Source organism: Anopheles aquasalis, chromosome 3 (assembly GCF_943734665.1).
Source record: "Anopheles aquasalis chromosome 3, idAnoAquaMG_Q_19, whole genome shotgun sequence".
In the NCBI taxonomy this organism is placed as follows: domain Eukaryota; kingdom Metazoa; phylum Arthropoda; class Insecta; order Diptera; family Culicidae; genus Anopheles; species Anopheles aquasalis.
Genome location: NC_064878.1, coordinates 43,978,740 through 43,992,708, shown reverse-complemented (window position 1 = coordinate 43,992,708; position 13,969 = coordinate 43,978,740). Strand labels below are relative to the sequence as shown.

The 13,969-nt window shown below is 48.1% G+C and overlaps 1 protein-coding gene across 1 annotated transcript; it reads left to right on the top strand.

Moving 5' to 3' along the window:
- Nucleotides 1–1,931: 1,931 nt before the first annotated feature.
- Nucleotides 1,932–9,693, top strand: LOC126574926 (clavesin-1-like). Its single transcript, XM_050235343.1, has 3 exons — nt 1,932–2,191; nt 7,703–8,454; nt 8,963–9,693. The coding sequence occupies exons 2-3, from the start codon at nt 7,726–7,728 to the stop codon at nt 9,215–9,217; spliced, it is 984 nt and encodes a 327-aa protein (XP_050091300.1). The 5' UTR covers nt 1,932–2,191; nt 7,703–7,725; the 3' UTR covers nt 9,218–9,693.
- The last annotated feature ends 4,276 nt before the right edge of the window (nt 9,694–13,969 follow it).

Here is a 13,969-nt window from a genome sequence, read left to right as displayed (position 1 = left end):
ACCATATAGAAAATAGCTTAAGGGGCGGGCTAAGGCAAATTCTGGTTCCAATTCCAAAAATCGCTCATTTTTGTCGATTTATTGTGAAGAAACTATGCAACTTAAATTTTTCAAGTGAATGCCATATTGAACTACAACTTTTCAAGAATGTTTGGTTTTATTTTGAAGAAGATTTATTGAAAACTTCATGCATGGCATCAAATTTAGGAAAGCGTGTCACACTATGATGGTGGCGAATTAATCAAACCGGGTTCGTCGCTTAAATCTTAAGGTGCAAGTCTTTTGAATTGTACCAAAAACGGTGCCCTTCGTAGCTGCGTGATGGATCATAAAAAAAATACAAATCAATGTTCTTTTGATAGATAATAAGTTTATCCAGTTAGCCCCGTCGAGTTATTGTTGAATTTCCTATTTTTCGATATTTGACAGATTTTTTAATTTGAAAAAGTGATGTTTTTTGCGATTTTGTTCCGAAAAATGAATTTTACAGAATTGTTTAAAAAAAGGTCAACTAAACAATGCTAAACTTTCAACTAAACTATGCTTAACAATCCCTAAATTTATTCATAACTTGATGCGAAACCATAACAGTAACGGAAACGGCTACAACCATAATTCAAAAACTACGCCACTACTTATTTTCCTCAGTTACACCGCACGCCTTTTGAAACCAGCTTGAACCTGTCTCGTTTGAATTCGATTTCTTTCGAACGGATTTTTAAAACGTGACCGCTCGCACGAGCACGTGCACGATCGACATCGCAATGGGGCCGAATCAACGGCTTGATCCTTTTGATCACATCCCCAAGGTAGGATATTTTTCTCTATTTCTTAGTTCACAAAGGATGCGGTGCACATTTTAGCTTTGATAAGAGGAAAAATATACTAAAAACAACTTTAAATTCAACGATTCGAGTTGTTCCGCTTGGAATCCTTTTGAAAATGATTATTTAATTGAATGAAATCAGATCAGAGATTGAAAAAACACCTTCTGAATAACGAAACGTTGAATGGAGAAGCGATTAATGAAACAAAATCCTGCATTTTCTGATTTTCTATCCCACAAATCGTCAGTTTTGGTTCCTGACCACCTCATTCGGGGACAACATGATACATGATCGCCTTTAACCAACGAAACTACCAACGTATCACATATCAGTGAATCATGAGCATTCCCAATCCACAGTTTAGATTAATCTGCCAAAAAATAATATTAATTACCACCGTCCTTCGTAACCCTACACCCAAAGGTCACGTGTCCTCACTGGCATCACTCAACGAAAAGACCCGGTTCCGGTACGGTTCCATCCGAGATCCTTTCGGTTTCGCTCGAGCAACGCCGCGCAAAGAAAGCAAAAGTGTAAGCAGCGCGATGATCTAATCAAAACAAAGCTAAGCTAAACCGCACCACCGCCACCTTCCTGCACTTAAAACCCATTCGATGCGTAAAGTATTCCTCGTTTACTTTGCACAATGGCACTGTTCGGTGGTCAAAATACCCGCTCAACGTAACCGGATCCTTGCCAGGGGGAAAATCGGGGTTACTAAAAACAATAACCACAAGAGACACACCAACACCAGCCCATGGCCGACGATGTGGTGATTTAACAAATGGTGTGCACCGTGCATACATTCCATTCGTGCGCATGCCTTATGCGCCGTATGCGATATGGGTCAAACCAAAAGACCCGAAGCGAACGGCGCTAGTAACGTACGTTCGTCTTCCAAACCAAACCAAGCAGCAGCAGACTCGCACGAAAGATTACGTCGTCGTCGTGGTCGTGGTCGTGGAGGTCGTTGTTTTACCACCACCCGCGGACCGGCGGCGTTCGGCGTGATCGATACGATCTTTCACTAGCAGCAGCAGCATCAACTGGAGGTAAACATTTGCAACCACGCGCCACTCCGGCTCACTCTGTTTCGGTGTTGGCTAGCGTGCGGTAGTGTGTGGTCTGAACAGCGGCAGCATCTGCTCCCAACATCGAACGATCGTGAAGGAGTGTCCGTGCCCGTGAATCCGGTGGTGTCCAACTCAGTGTCCGCAAATCGCGTCACGACTGCAGATACTACCAGACCAGACTGCAGATACTACCAGAGAGTTTGGTGCAAAGTTGATCCGGAGACCTCGTGCTACTTAAAGCACTTACGGTTACGTCTACGCGCTGCCTCCAGCGAGAAGATCCGGTACCCGGTAAGCTGGTGGTGGTTACGTTCATCGCGAAAAATGTCACACACCCCAGTGGACGCTCCTAAATCCTTTTCTTCACTTTTGTGACCCCTTTGAGGGGTACGCCGTTAACATGTCGCACGCTGCCGCTGGTGCTGCCGCTGCTGCTGCTGCCAAATGTGAAGGATCACTTTCGGTGACCTTCCATCCGCTAACGATCAGTCGGTTTCGCGCCTAACAACGCCGCCTAATGAGCGCGCGTAAAATCGCGAATGGTGCGAATGGAGATGATTAGACCATGAGGTGGCTTGAGCGGTGGTCACCTGCATCGTGCTCCTCCCCGAAATGACCGAAATCGTAATCGAAGCGCTGCGCTGTGACCCTCTTAGGACCACACTCCACTCCGCTAGTCTCCGCCCCACGGACACGGTTGATCAATCGTTGTTCGGTTTCGGTCCAGGTCTTGGTCGATTGAATTGGATCGGATCGAAGCGGACCGAAGGGAGCAACCATCGAAATCGATGCACCGAGCCGTACGGTGCTACTGTTGTGGTGCAACATGACGGTTGGCCACTAGGCGAGCCCCGGCGTCGGTCGGTCTCCGTTTTGGCTTGGCTTTGGGGTTTTATTGTGTTAGCCGAGCGCGCCGACTACTAAAGGCCACGCACGTTGTTGCTCATGTCATGTCAGACCGGGGATGCCTTTCACCGTGTTGCCCGATCCTGTACGTGTGCGCGTGCATATGTGTGTGCCGCAACGTTCCGCTGCAATCGTCCCAGTCGCAGACGCGGTTCGCGGTTCGGCCTGCTTGCATAACGCGCTTTGCGGCATTGCGGCGAGCAAGCGAGCGGTTTATATGCCGTTGCGTGGTTCAAGAAACTCCCGACTCCCGCCAGACGTGCTGGGGTTCGGTATCGTCTGGTGATGATGCTGCAGAACCACCCGATAAACCGATTCTGACAAATGGTCATGATAATGCCACGAGACAGGGTGTCTCTCTCTTGGTCTGTTGTTGGCTGTGGCTGTTACTTACCGGGATGTGGCTGGTTCGTAAAGACGATAGTCAACCGTTGTCTCGTCATCCCACACAGCGAACAAACTTCTTTGGATACGCGCGCGAGATGCGCGATGAGTCAACGGGTTTACGATGGTCCATTTATCATCGTATCTGCCTCTTCCTCTTGTTGCCGTTTGCGAAGATGATTTCCGTGTTTCTGGTATTGGTCACCACCCGCCGTGGATTTCCTTATCCCACTCTGCCCGGCTGACCACAAAATAGCGAACTGTCCGCGCGCATATTGAACAGGTGTTTCGGCGTGCGGTGGCCGGAGCGTTGGGATGCAGCGGAAATATTTATGAACCTTAAACCTCCCGCACCGCCGAACGCAGAATGTTATTTTTAACGAACCGTCCGGGTATCTGGGAGTGGAAGCCGCCGAAAGGATGGTCGAGGAGGAGCAGCAGCTTCTTGGTAACAGCTGGATGGCGCGCGTTCCAGCAAACGATCCAATGGAGGACAGCGTCTTAATATCATGCAGCAGCGGACGACATTCTTAACAGTTTATTATCAAGTTCTAAGGAATAAACATGTGTATCAACATCGAAGAGGATCCAAGAATCACGAACATCACGTTTGTGTAATCTCTCCCACACGGTATAGCGTGTTGTTTTCGTGCCGGCCGCTGGTGGTTGTTTGTGCCATTCCGTGACGTGATACGATTCATTGAGCCAAAAATCCGGTAATTCAGCGGATGTCATTCCATTAGCCTCGCTTCGATTTGATCTCTAGGTCCACTGCTGCTCTTTTTTCTTCTAGCGGGTAGCTTCCCTTGAGGAAAAAGAAAACAGGATGTTCAGTGAAGCCTCAGTTGAAGCTCGTTCGATGCTTCCGTGAACACACCTCCGGATCTGCATGCCGATGCCTTGATCGTTGTGCTAAAACGAGAGATTCTGGGCGAAAACAGCTCAAAACATAAAAAATGGATTACGCATAAAATAGGCAATATTCTTCCAATCCAGTCGCGGTCACTGTTCATAAGATGCACTAGTAAGCTGATCTCAAAGTTTACTGCTTCTGGTTCTTGTTTTAACGGCTAGCTTCCCTTGATAAACAGGATGATTAGTGAAGCCTCATGACGATACCCTGATCTTGGTGCAGAAATGTGACATTTGCCGACATCTTCCTACATGAAGCAGTGCGAAAATCGCTCAAAGCAAAAAGAAGGAAATGGTCCACGCATGAAAATGGCAATATTCTTCCATGCCAGCCTCGATCACTGCCAATCCGGCGCACGAGTAGCTGCGATCTCAAGGTCTACTGTTTCTGGTCCCTGTTGCACCGGGAAGCTTCTCTTGAAAACAACAGGAGGCTTAGTGAGGTCTCAGTTAACGCTCAATCGGTGTATCCGTGAACACACCTCCTGACCAGCACGCCGATCGTGGTACTGAAACGCGACATTTTGCGTCATCTCTCTTTATGTGAAGCAGGACGAAATCTGCTTAAAACAAAAAAAAGGGAATAGAAAACGGCAACATTCTTCCATTCCAGCCCTGGGTCACCTTCACGGGCCCCAGCCCGGCTGACCGAAATGGACCTAATCTCGATGCTATTTCGCCGGCAATATCCGTTCATTCGTTCCGCCACCGGATCACCAACGAAACGTCGAATCATCGCGAGATAATTTCGTGAGCCAACGCCGCGTCACCGCGGTTTCTGCTTTGCCGTGGTGGTGGAACTGGTGGAAAATCTTGTTGGTGACGTGCCGGAGATTGAAAGCGAAATCGTCGACCTCGCGAGGTCGTTTTTGGAAAGTGAACCACATCAGTGACCGAACCGAACTTAGGAGCGGAGTTAGAGACGTTAAGCAGACGCAAGTCTGTCACTCTCCGGTCCGGGCTCCGGTGGTAACGATACTGTTCGGCTTCGGTGATCACTGTAAATCGATCAAATCGTAAAGGCAGACCTCTCGTAAGGGGCCATAGCGTGATATCGATCGGTTACGATCGGAGATGCATCCAACGTGGTGGAACTGTCACGCCGATTACGTGCAGTCGATACTAATAACCGAAATATTAAACAGATTACGCCATAATTGGTGGGTGTGTTTGGCAGGCAGTTGTCCTCTTGATCATTTGAGCCGACAAAGAGAAGTTTGTCCACTTGTTTGATCATAACATTCTCCGGATACTGTGCCGCTACTCTTGAACTTCAACGATCGACGCTCTTCTTGCACTTGTACTAGTTCCCAGCATTTCGGCATTTCGTCTTTCAATCGACAGCCATTCAATAAACCAGAACCGAGATGCCGCCAGATCAAATCTTGTTTTTCGGATTGGAATTTCTTCCAGTGGCAAGCGGCCAGAAATAGATTTAAACCCAGCCAGAGGGGGGCGTCATGGCATGATTTACGCATTGCCGTACGCACCGGAACCGTATGCGCCAATGATCCGGAGCTAATGGTTTGGCCGTGCGTTGGCGGCAGTAGCACCAGTAGCAGCATAGTTATAAACATTCTCGCAGTCGCGCACACACTATCCCCACCATAGTATTAATTAATGGAGAGATCGCGCATCACTTATTCAGTTCGATCCGACGCACCGGCAGCAAGTGATCCAGCGCTCGTTGAGTGATTAGAATGATTAATCATTCTCACGCAAAATAGATTGTTTTGCATTTTAAACGGCAGCCACGCTGCTGCTCCTTGTGCTGTTGCTGGACTTTGTCAGCCATCTTGACGTGGCCCCGAAAAATGAAGCTCATCTGCCAGTTGCCTTTTCGGGAGACGGCATGGATGCCACCCTCATTCGTCTCTCTATCTCCCTTTCTCGTGAAGGCAGGACATGCACGCAGTACCACAAAGTGGCATACTTAATGATGGCACGATTTGCTGGGGGTGCGCTCTTCTTCTTCTACTTTTGCCAGCACGGGTTGTCACGGGACCCCACATTTGGTAATGTGGCGAGTCGTGCTAGGTATACCTGATCGAGCCAACCGTGAAGAAGGGGTTCCAGCAGTTATGTCGCAGGCCTTTCATTATAATCTGTCTGTATTAACTACGCCACTCCACCCAGTGGACCATTTATGGGCGTTTTTCCGTTGAAAGCAAATGGAGGAAGTCCCGTCCGGAATACGCAATCGCGATTGAGTGGTCGACGGTTTGTCGCACGGAATGTACCTCAGTGATGGCCGGGATCGAGCATAGAAGGAATGCTCATTCCTGCGGGGAGAATATTTGTGGAACGGATTGTATTGTGACAGCCGGATTGTTTGTTAACTGAAGGTGATAATCATCTTCGTGAAACGATGGTGGTCGCTAGACACCAAACGAGCCAACAAACCAAAACAAACAACATATCTGGCTGAACAGCAGGAATGAAGATGCGATACTGCTTGTAAAAACATCTGTTCTTCCCGGTCGCAGTTGTTCCTTCTCCACTGACAAGCCTGACTGACATGTGTGTCTTCCTGACATATTGATCTACCAGCTAAGCGGACATGTTATCATGCCGCGCTTGTTCATCTTACTGCTGTCGATCGTTACAATACGGCTCATTACGGTCGAAAGGATAAGAATGCTTCTCTGTGGCGTGCGTGGCTTTAAAGGTCAATCGCCAAAACTACTCCATGGACGTGCGCGGCTCATATGTCCGCACTGAGGTACTACTGACACGCACCACGCGTAGAGGTCAAGTTCACGCAAAACAGGATGCTGTTGCTCCGCCGGTACTCGCCTCAATTCGTTTCGCTTCATGTACCACACGAATAATTACGTTAGTGATGGAGTGTTTTCCAAGGAGGGGCTGGTTAAAACATTTGAAAACTGGCCCTTAACACAACTCAAAGGTGATGCCCTCTGGCGTCTTTGGGGCGTGACATAACCTTAAATTACGTAACGAGTGGCGTTGTGCCGGATGAGAAGCGAGAAACGAACGTAAATGCGATTCCTCGCAGCTAATGAGATGAGCTTTAGAGTTTAGTTTCTCGTACTAAAGCAGTTTTGAACCCAGACCTGTCGCCCTTCCCAAAAAGGGTGTCTTCAGTTTGCCCTTCCTAGTGATTCCTGCAAAACAAACTATGTACAGAATGTGTAAATATCAACAAATAATCTCTGTTTAACCGCCGACGACGACGCCATGCCATGGTGATTAGCGCTCTGGCGCACTATTTGCGCCGCAACTGGCCACAACCTTTCGGGCCGGTGCTAGTATTGGCCAAACAATCGATCAAAGGACCATGGTTTGGCATTCCTTTGGGGTAAAACGGTTTACTTCACCATAACTTCGCCCTTTCGCCGTCACCGCCATTAATGGATGGATCTCATTGATCCCCATCGGGGTTTTTACGATGCTTTCCGAGCAACATGTGCCAGTTCAATCGATTGTCCGCCCTAGCGGGTGGGTGGGTGGGTCATAAATGGATTTTACGGCATCGCGATCGTTATGCCGACGGTGTACTGACTGACTGGCCGATCGTTTGACTAAGGGATGTACCTTCCACTCTCTCTCTCTCTCCCTCTCTCTCTCTCTCTATTCTAGGGTTGCCCTTGAGTGAACGGATCATGGACACGGACACGCACGTGTACGACAACTGCGCCAATCCGGCCAGCTACACCCCGTACACCTGGTCGCTGGGCGATAAGCTGCGCAAGACGGCCAAATCGGAGCTGCGCGAGGACGAGAATCTGCGCAACCAAAGTTTGGCGCAGATGCGCGAATGGATCGCCAAGAGTCCGCACATCAAACGGTGCCGCACCGACGCCCTGTTTCTGTTGCGTTTTCTGCGTACGAAAAAGTTCTCCATTCCGCAGTCCTGCGCCATGCTGGAGAAGTATCTGACCGTGCGCCAGACCAATCCGGCCTGGTTCCAACGGTTGGACATTGAGGACCCGGAGCTGGAGGCGATCATCGATGGCGGGTACATTGTGCCGCTGCCGGAGCGTGATGAGCATGGGCGGCAGGTGGTACTGTCGGTGGCCGGTAACCTTGATCTGACGCGCGTTTCATCGTCCCTGCTGGCCCGGGCCCATATCCTCGTCCAGGAAGTGCTGGCCGATGATGAGCAGTCGCAGATTTGTGGCTATACGCAGTGCATCGACGAACGGGAGCTATCGATGAAGCTGATGGGCCTGTGGTCCCTGGTGGACATCCGGAAGGCGGCCGATTGCATACAGAACGGGCTGCCGAGCCGTATCAACGGGTTCCACCTGATCGGACTGCCCTCGACGGCCGCTACGCTGCTGGAGTTCTGTGTTTCGCTGCTGAGCGATAAACTGCGCAAGCGGATCAATGTAAGTATCGGTAAATTTTGGTTTTTGAGGAAGGGTGGGGGCTGGTCATCTAATGGTGAATCATAAATTCAAAAGTCGCGTGTTGCGTTAAGCAATCGGTGTGACATTTACGGGCAGCGCGATCAGCGTTAGAAACAAGGACAGCGAAAGGCTGAGCCGCTTTTGAGCACGGTGCCAAGGTCACACCAGGAGTGCCGTGATCTTGAGAAAATTCCGTTGACGGCTCGCAAAACGCTCTTCTCTCGATCGTCGCCCCATGGTCAATATCAAGCAGCGCGAAGTGAAGAATCTTTTTGCCAACAAAAACCATCATCAACCGCAACCGAACCCAACCGGTTCTGGCACCATAAACCTTCGACAGAGAACCGGGCAACACTTTCAATTCATAAATAGTCGCCTTTGCGACGAGAAATTTACATTTTTCCATCCTCGTGCCATAACGATCTAACTCTAACGGAGCCACCACTTTTTCCCCTTTTTTTTTCCTTCCCCACACACACACTATCAGCTCTTCCGGACGGTCGACGACTTTGCCAACAAGATGAACCGCAAGATACTGCCGAAGGAGTACGGTGGGGTCGTACCGATGGCCGACATGATCGCACAGTTCAAGGAGCGATGCCGCGCGAAACGGGCCCAACTGCTGGCGATGGACGAGATGCACATCGAGCTGTCGAAAGCGCCGGGATACTGTGCGGAATCGTGTCGCCGCGATTTGGAGGCTGGCATGATCGGCAGCTTCCGCAAGCTCGAAGTCGATTGAGTCGTCGCGTTTGTGGGTATTTAAGTTTTGTGTATTATACTCCTTTCTTCCCTTTGGATCAGTGTGTCAGCCTATCGCGAGTAAGTTTCTAGGTCCAGGCATACGAACTACTCGGTTACTGTTGTCCTGGATTGGATTTCGTCCGAAGATGAGAATTAATTCGAGAGAAAGTTACCTTGGATTGGCTTAGTGTCCTTATCATACTGCAGACTACCATTACACTATTTTGGGTTAACCTTTTCCTTTTTCCTTCTGGTACTGTATTTGAAATTCTGCTTAGCACCTCTCGCTTGCTACTGCACCGACCACATATCAATTATCGAAATGAACTGTGATTATACTTTCCGCTCGATTCCGCGTCTATCTAGGTGTGTGTAGAGAGAGAGAGAGAGAGAGAGAGAGAGAGAGAAAGAGAGACACAGAGAGAGAGAGAGAGTGGAGAGAGAGAGAGAGAGAGAAAGAGAGAGAGAGAGAGAGAGAGAGAAGAAAAAGCAATCGTTAAGACAACATTCGCATAATGTTTTGGGGACAACCCAAATTATCTTATCCCCCCCCTTCTTCTCCTTCAAATACGGTAACGGGAGTATCTATAGTGTAGAGAAGATCGCAGTGCAGGAGTCCCTCCTGAGATACTGAGCGACAGCTAGAGTAGCTGGCGATTCCCGATAGCATTATGACACGAGCCCGGGCTGGAACTTGTGGTTGGTTGGTCGCACGTCGATTGCGCAATTGCGGCGCGATCCTAATTGCTATCGAGATTCGTTTGCAGCAGCAGCAGCAGCAGCTAGCTGATGGTAGAGAGTAAGATGTATATGTACATTAAATCATAATTGGAAGAAGCATGAATAAAGTAGCGAAGAAAATAAGAAGCAAAACCAGGCGACCAAGCTAGAGCAACGAAAAGGAAAGAAAGCCACCAACGAGAAGTGCAGCAGCATGCGAGCGAGCGCGCGAACGACCGGAGCTGACTGCAAACATTGTGGGTAAGTGAGTGTTTTTCACTTTTCACTAGAGGCAAGTACCGACGAGCTGCTGTCGACGAGTACTCGGTTGTGCCAATCTGGAGCTCCCAACAAGTCATCAAACCGGGGGCCGGGAATGCAGAGAGGTAGTTTCTGCTACGAAGGTGGTTCAATGGATGTTTGCTGGATGCTGCTGCTGCTCGCTGGCGCGACATAAACGGTTTACCATGAACCAGTACACCGCGCCTTATGCAATCCATCAATTCCGAGCACTCCGACGACGACGACGACCCTTTTTCTCTTCCTCATGCCGAGGATCAATCGGTGATAGACGCCTTTTTGGTTTGTTGACTTCCTGCTTACGCTCCGGCGAAACATGCGACACGCGCTGATGCCCATTCATTGGCACATTGGCCATTTGCAGAGATACTGATCAGCGTCATTAAACCTCCCTCTCAAACCTCGCCACTCTATGGTTCGTGTAGCAGAAGGTCAGCGGCTTCCGTGAGGTGGCATAACCTTAGACCACCCGCTGCACAAGGCTCGAGGTCAATCAAATAGTGATCACTCGCCCGCCCGGATCAAAGGCGATCGAGCGATCGCGACTATCCATCTAAATCACCGAAAACACTCTCCGATCGCACCGGGGAGGAGGTCCGGCACCAAAAAAGGGAGAAAACGTGTCCACCCTGACTGACCGGAGCGGACTGCGCGTTGGAAGCAGCAGCAGCAGCAGCCGAACGCACACCGCGTACGAGCAGGTGAAAAGTCGACCAACCGGTTCTCGCGATCTCGCCAGCGTTTTCCGAGCCATGGCCATGTTTTCGAGCGCGCCCCGGCGCTCCGGATTGGGGTTAGTCACTTTTGCACACAAGAGCTGTGAGCTTTACTAACCTTTTGCGCGCGACTTATACGCGCGATCACGCACCCGGTGTTCTGGGCTGCTGCTGCTGCTGGGGAGTGGAGAGTGTTCGCAAGTTGTAACTAGCACAGCGAGCAAATTCTAATGGGAGGGTAGGTTGGCCGGTCGGTCGAGTGAGGTGGTCATTAGCCTTACCTCAACCTAAATTTCCCGCATAAAAATCAGCAATAAGCGGTGGCTGAGAAAATCAATCGGTTGGTGGTATTCTGGTCAGTAGATCGTAATCATCATGGAAAGGTCCAGGAAGTTCTCATAGCGCACGGTTACTACAACATAAAGCTTCAATTCAACATAATCGAGGAGTGTTGTAGCTTCATTAAAATATAAATTAATTATACAAACCAGACACCTGATAAAACAATGCAAAATTTTGCAAGAAATTTATTTTTCATCAATTAGTTATACGATATCTTGTAATCATAATCCTTCTCGGTGGAGAACCGAACCGAGACGACGACGAGACGAGACGAGTCAAGCCAATGGTGATATTCCAAGACCAAGTGATGAATGACGGATTTCAACCTATAAATGGCGAGGATACTGATTGATAGCAGCAAATTTGGGAAAGCATAAATGTACAAATTGGTCATTTAAACGCGATAGTAAAAGCTTTGCTTTTCGCGATGCCAAATGCATTCTGATTTATCATAGCAAAGGGGTCATCATGCAACGCGAAGAAACGCACGAATGAGGACACACTTCAATTCAGCGGTTACCTTCTGCGAAATGGGTGGTTTAACCAACGAACGAGAAGGTGACATGCTTTAAAAAAAATAAAGGAAAGATTGCAAAGAAATGTGTTGATTCCCGGTTGAATTTATAATTAAAAAAAAGAAACACTTTTTGTAAACAATTCTGATAAAATTGATTTTCAAGCAAAATCGGAAAGACCATAATTTATAATCTTTATCGTCGTATCAAAAATTGAAAAACTTTAAATTGAAATCACCAAGTGGTGTTTAATAATTTTTACCTTTAAATGCATCCCGACTCATCTCACAAATAAACCCAAAACAATAGTGTATGATCTACAGTGCATACGAAATGCCAACAATTTTAAAGGCCACTATTCGCGCTGAGTTTGCGATTAGTATAAACGAAGCTTTTCAACCGCGCTGCTCGAAACTGTGTTCGTTTCTATCCGAGCGTCCACATGCGACGAGTTTGCATCGCGCGTCAGCTCCACCTCAACATCGGCCGGAGAGCTTTACTTCTCGCTTCTATGATTATTTTTATGCTTCGCTGAGATTTCTGGGCTCTTTTGAGTTCGTTTCTCGATGCGAATGGTAAAGCTCTCCGACTGTTGTTGGGTGTTGAGCTTCAGCTGGCGGTGCAAACGTATCTATCGTGTGGACGCATGGTATAAAACTGCTCGAAGAAATGCACAATGCGTTCGATACGGTGAGTATAGGGCAATTTACTCAAATTTTATCCGCCGGGATCACATTTACGGTTTGGTTTTGGAATACTGGACTACACAATTAGCTAGGATATAACAGCAACAACAGCAGAAAGAGCATATCATATTCCGTACGATTCAAACCTGTTGCTCATCTAATTGAATCACCTTTGAGTGCATTGCCTTAAAATACTTAAAATAAGATCATTATTGATTAACTTAAGAGCTAATATTACAAAACAAATCATAACTCGCGCAGTTTGATTTAGTGGAATGAGCTGCGCACTATTGGTTCATATTTGTGTTCGCCTATTTGATTATTAACGCCATCAACGGGTTCTAGGCTTATTTGTATCATGTTATAGGATCATACTGCTACATCTGGAGGATGCGCCTAGTATTCGAAGTAGTAAGTAAGACTTTTCTTTTATGGTTTTGTGCTACAAGATGCCTAATGTGCAAAACTCAAGAAGAACATCGTTGAATATCATCTCCTCTTGCAAAAAATAAGTATATGGCATTAGGAGTACAAACAGATTGAAAAGAACGTACTTACGAACTGCTTACACAATCTCATCAGCATCGGTGAAGACAAGGTTTTGATTATGTAGCGGAAGAAATCAGGCAAAACAGTTAACGTTACCAGTTGCCTAGCGTAATTAGTTGTTCTTCTCCGTTTTTCCTTAATGTTCTCATCGTGATGGATCATTTTTTTATTAAAAAATCAACGTCGTGCCTCCCTAGATTGACTTTTTAGCCCGTATGCTTCATTTGATAACCTAATCGCATCGTTCGCGACCACGTAATTACTAATGAAACTGTCCTTATGAGCTAGCTAGTAATAACCAACACGAACCACTCATACTGCGCGGGGTAATTGTTTTTCCTATGTCATTTTCCAACCCACCACCCACTATCTCTCCTCCCATCTTACCCACAGCACACGAAGCATGATCGAGACTCTCAGTTCGAAAGTGAGAGGATCGGAGCTTGCGGAACGACAACCGCACTTGGAGCCCTTAAGACAAAATGAAAGTGAAACTGTGCACCACTGCAGTGGTTCGCACTCGAAGAAATGTCGATCCCTCACTCACGCACACAAACAGGAACGCACATCCACCCCACTGGCGTTCAATTATATGGAGGCGGTTTCTTTCGTATTCAATCTCGCTCGCCGGAACCGGCCGCGCGTTCCCTTTCGATTTCTGCACGCACAAACCACGCGCAAGGTACTCATTTTCCGTGGCAGAAACCAAACTTTCGCCGTTCATCGGCTCCGATCGGTACTAGCGACGGCGGGCCCGGCTCTGCACCGGTGAACCGAAACCCGTGTGAGAGATTCTCCGGACCGGTTTTTGCCTTCCAGAGCATTTTTCTTCCACCTGGATGGAGGGTTCAATCACTTGCCGTTTTGTGGAGGGCGAATTAAGGCCCAGGGGGGGGGGGGGGGGAGCTGAGTGCCGGGGTTG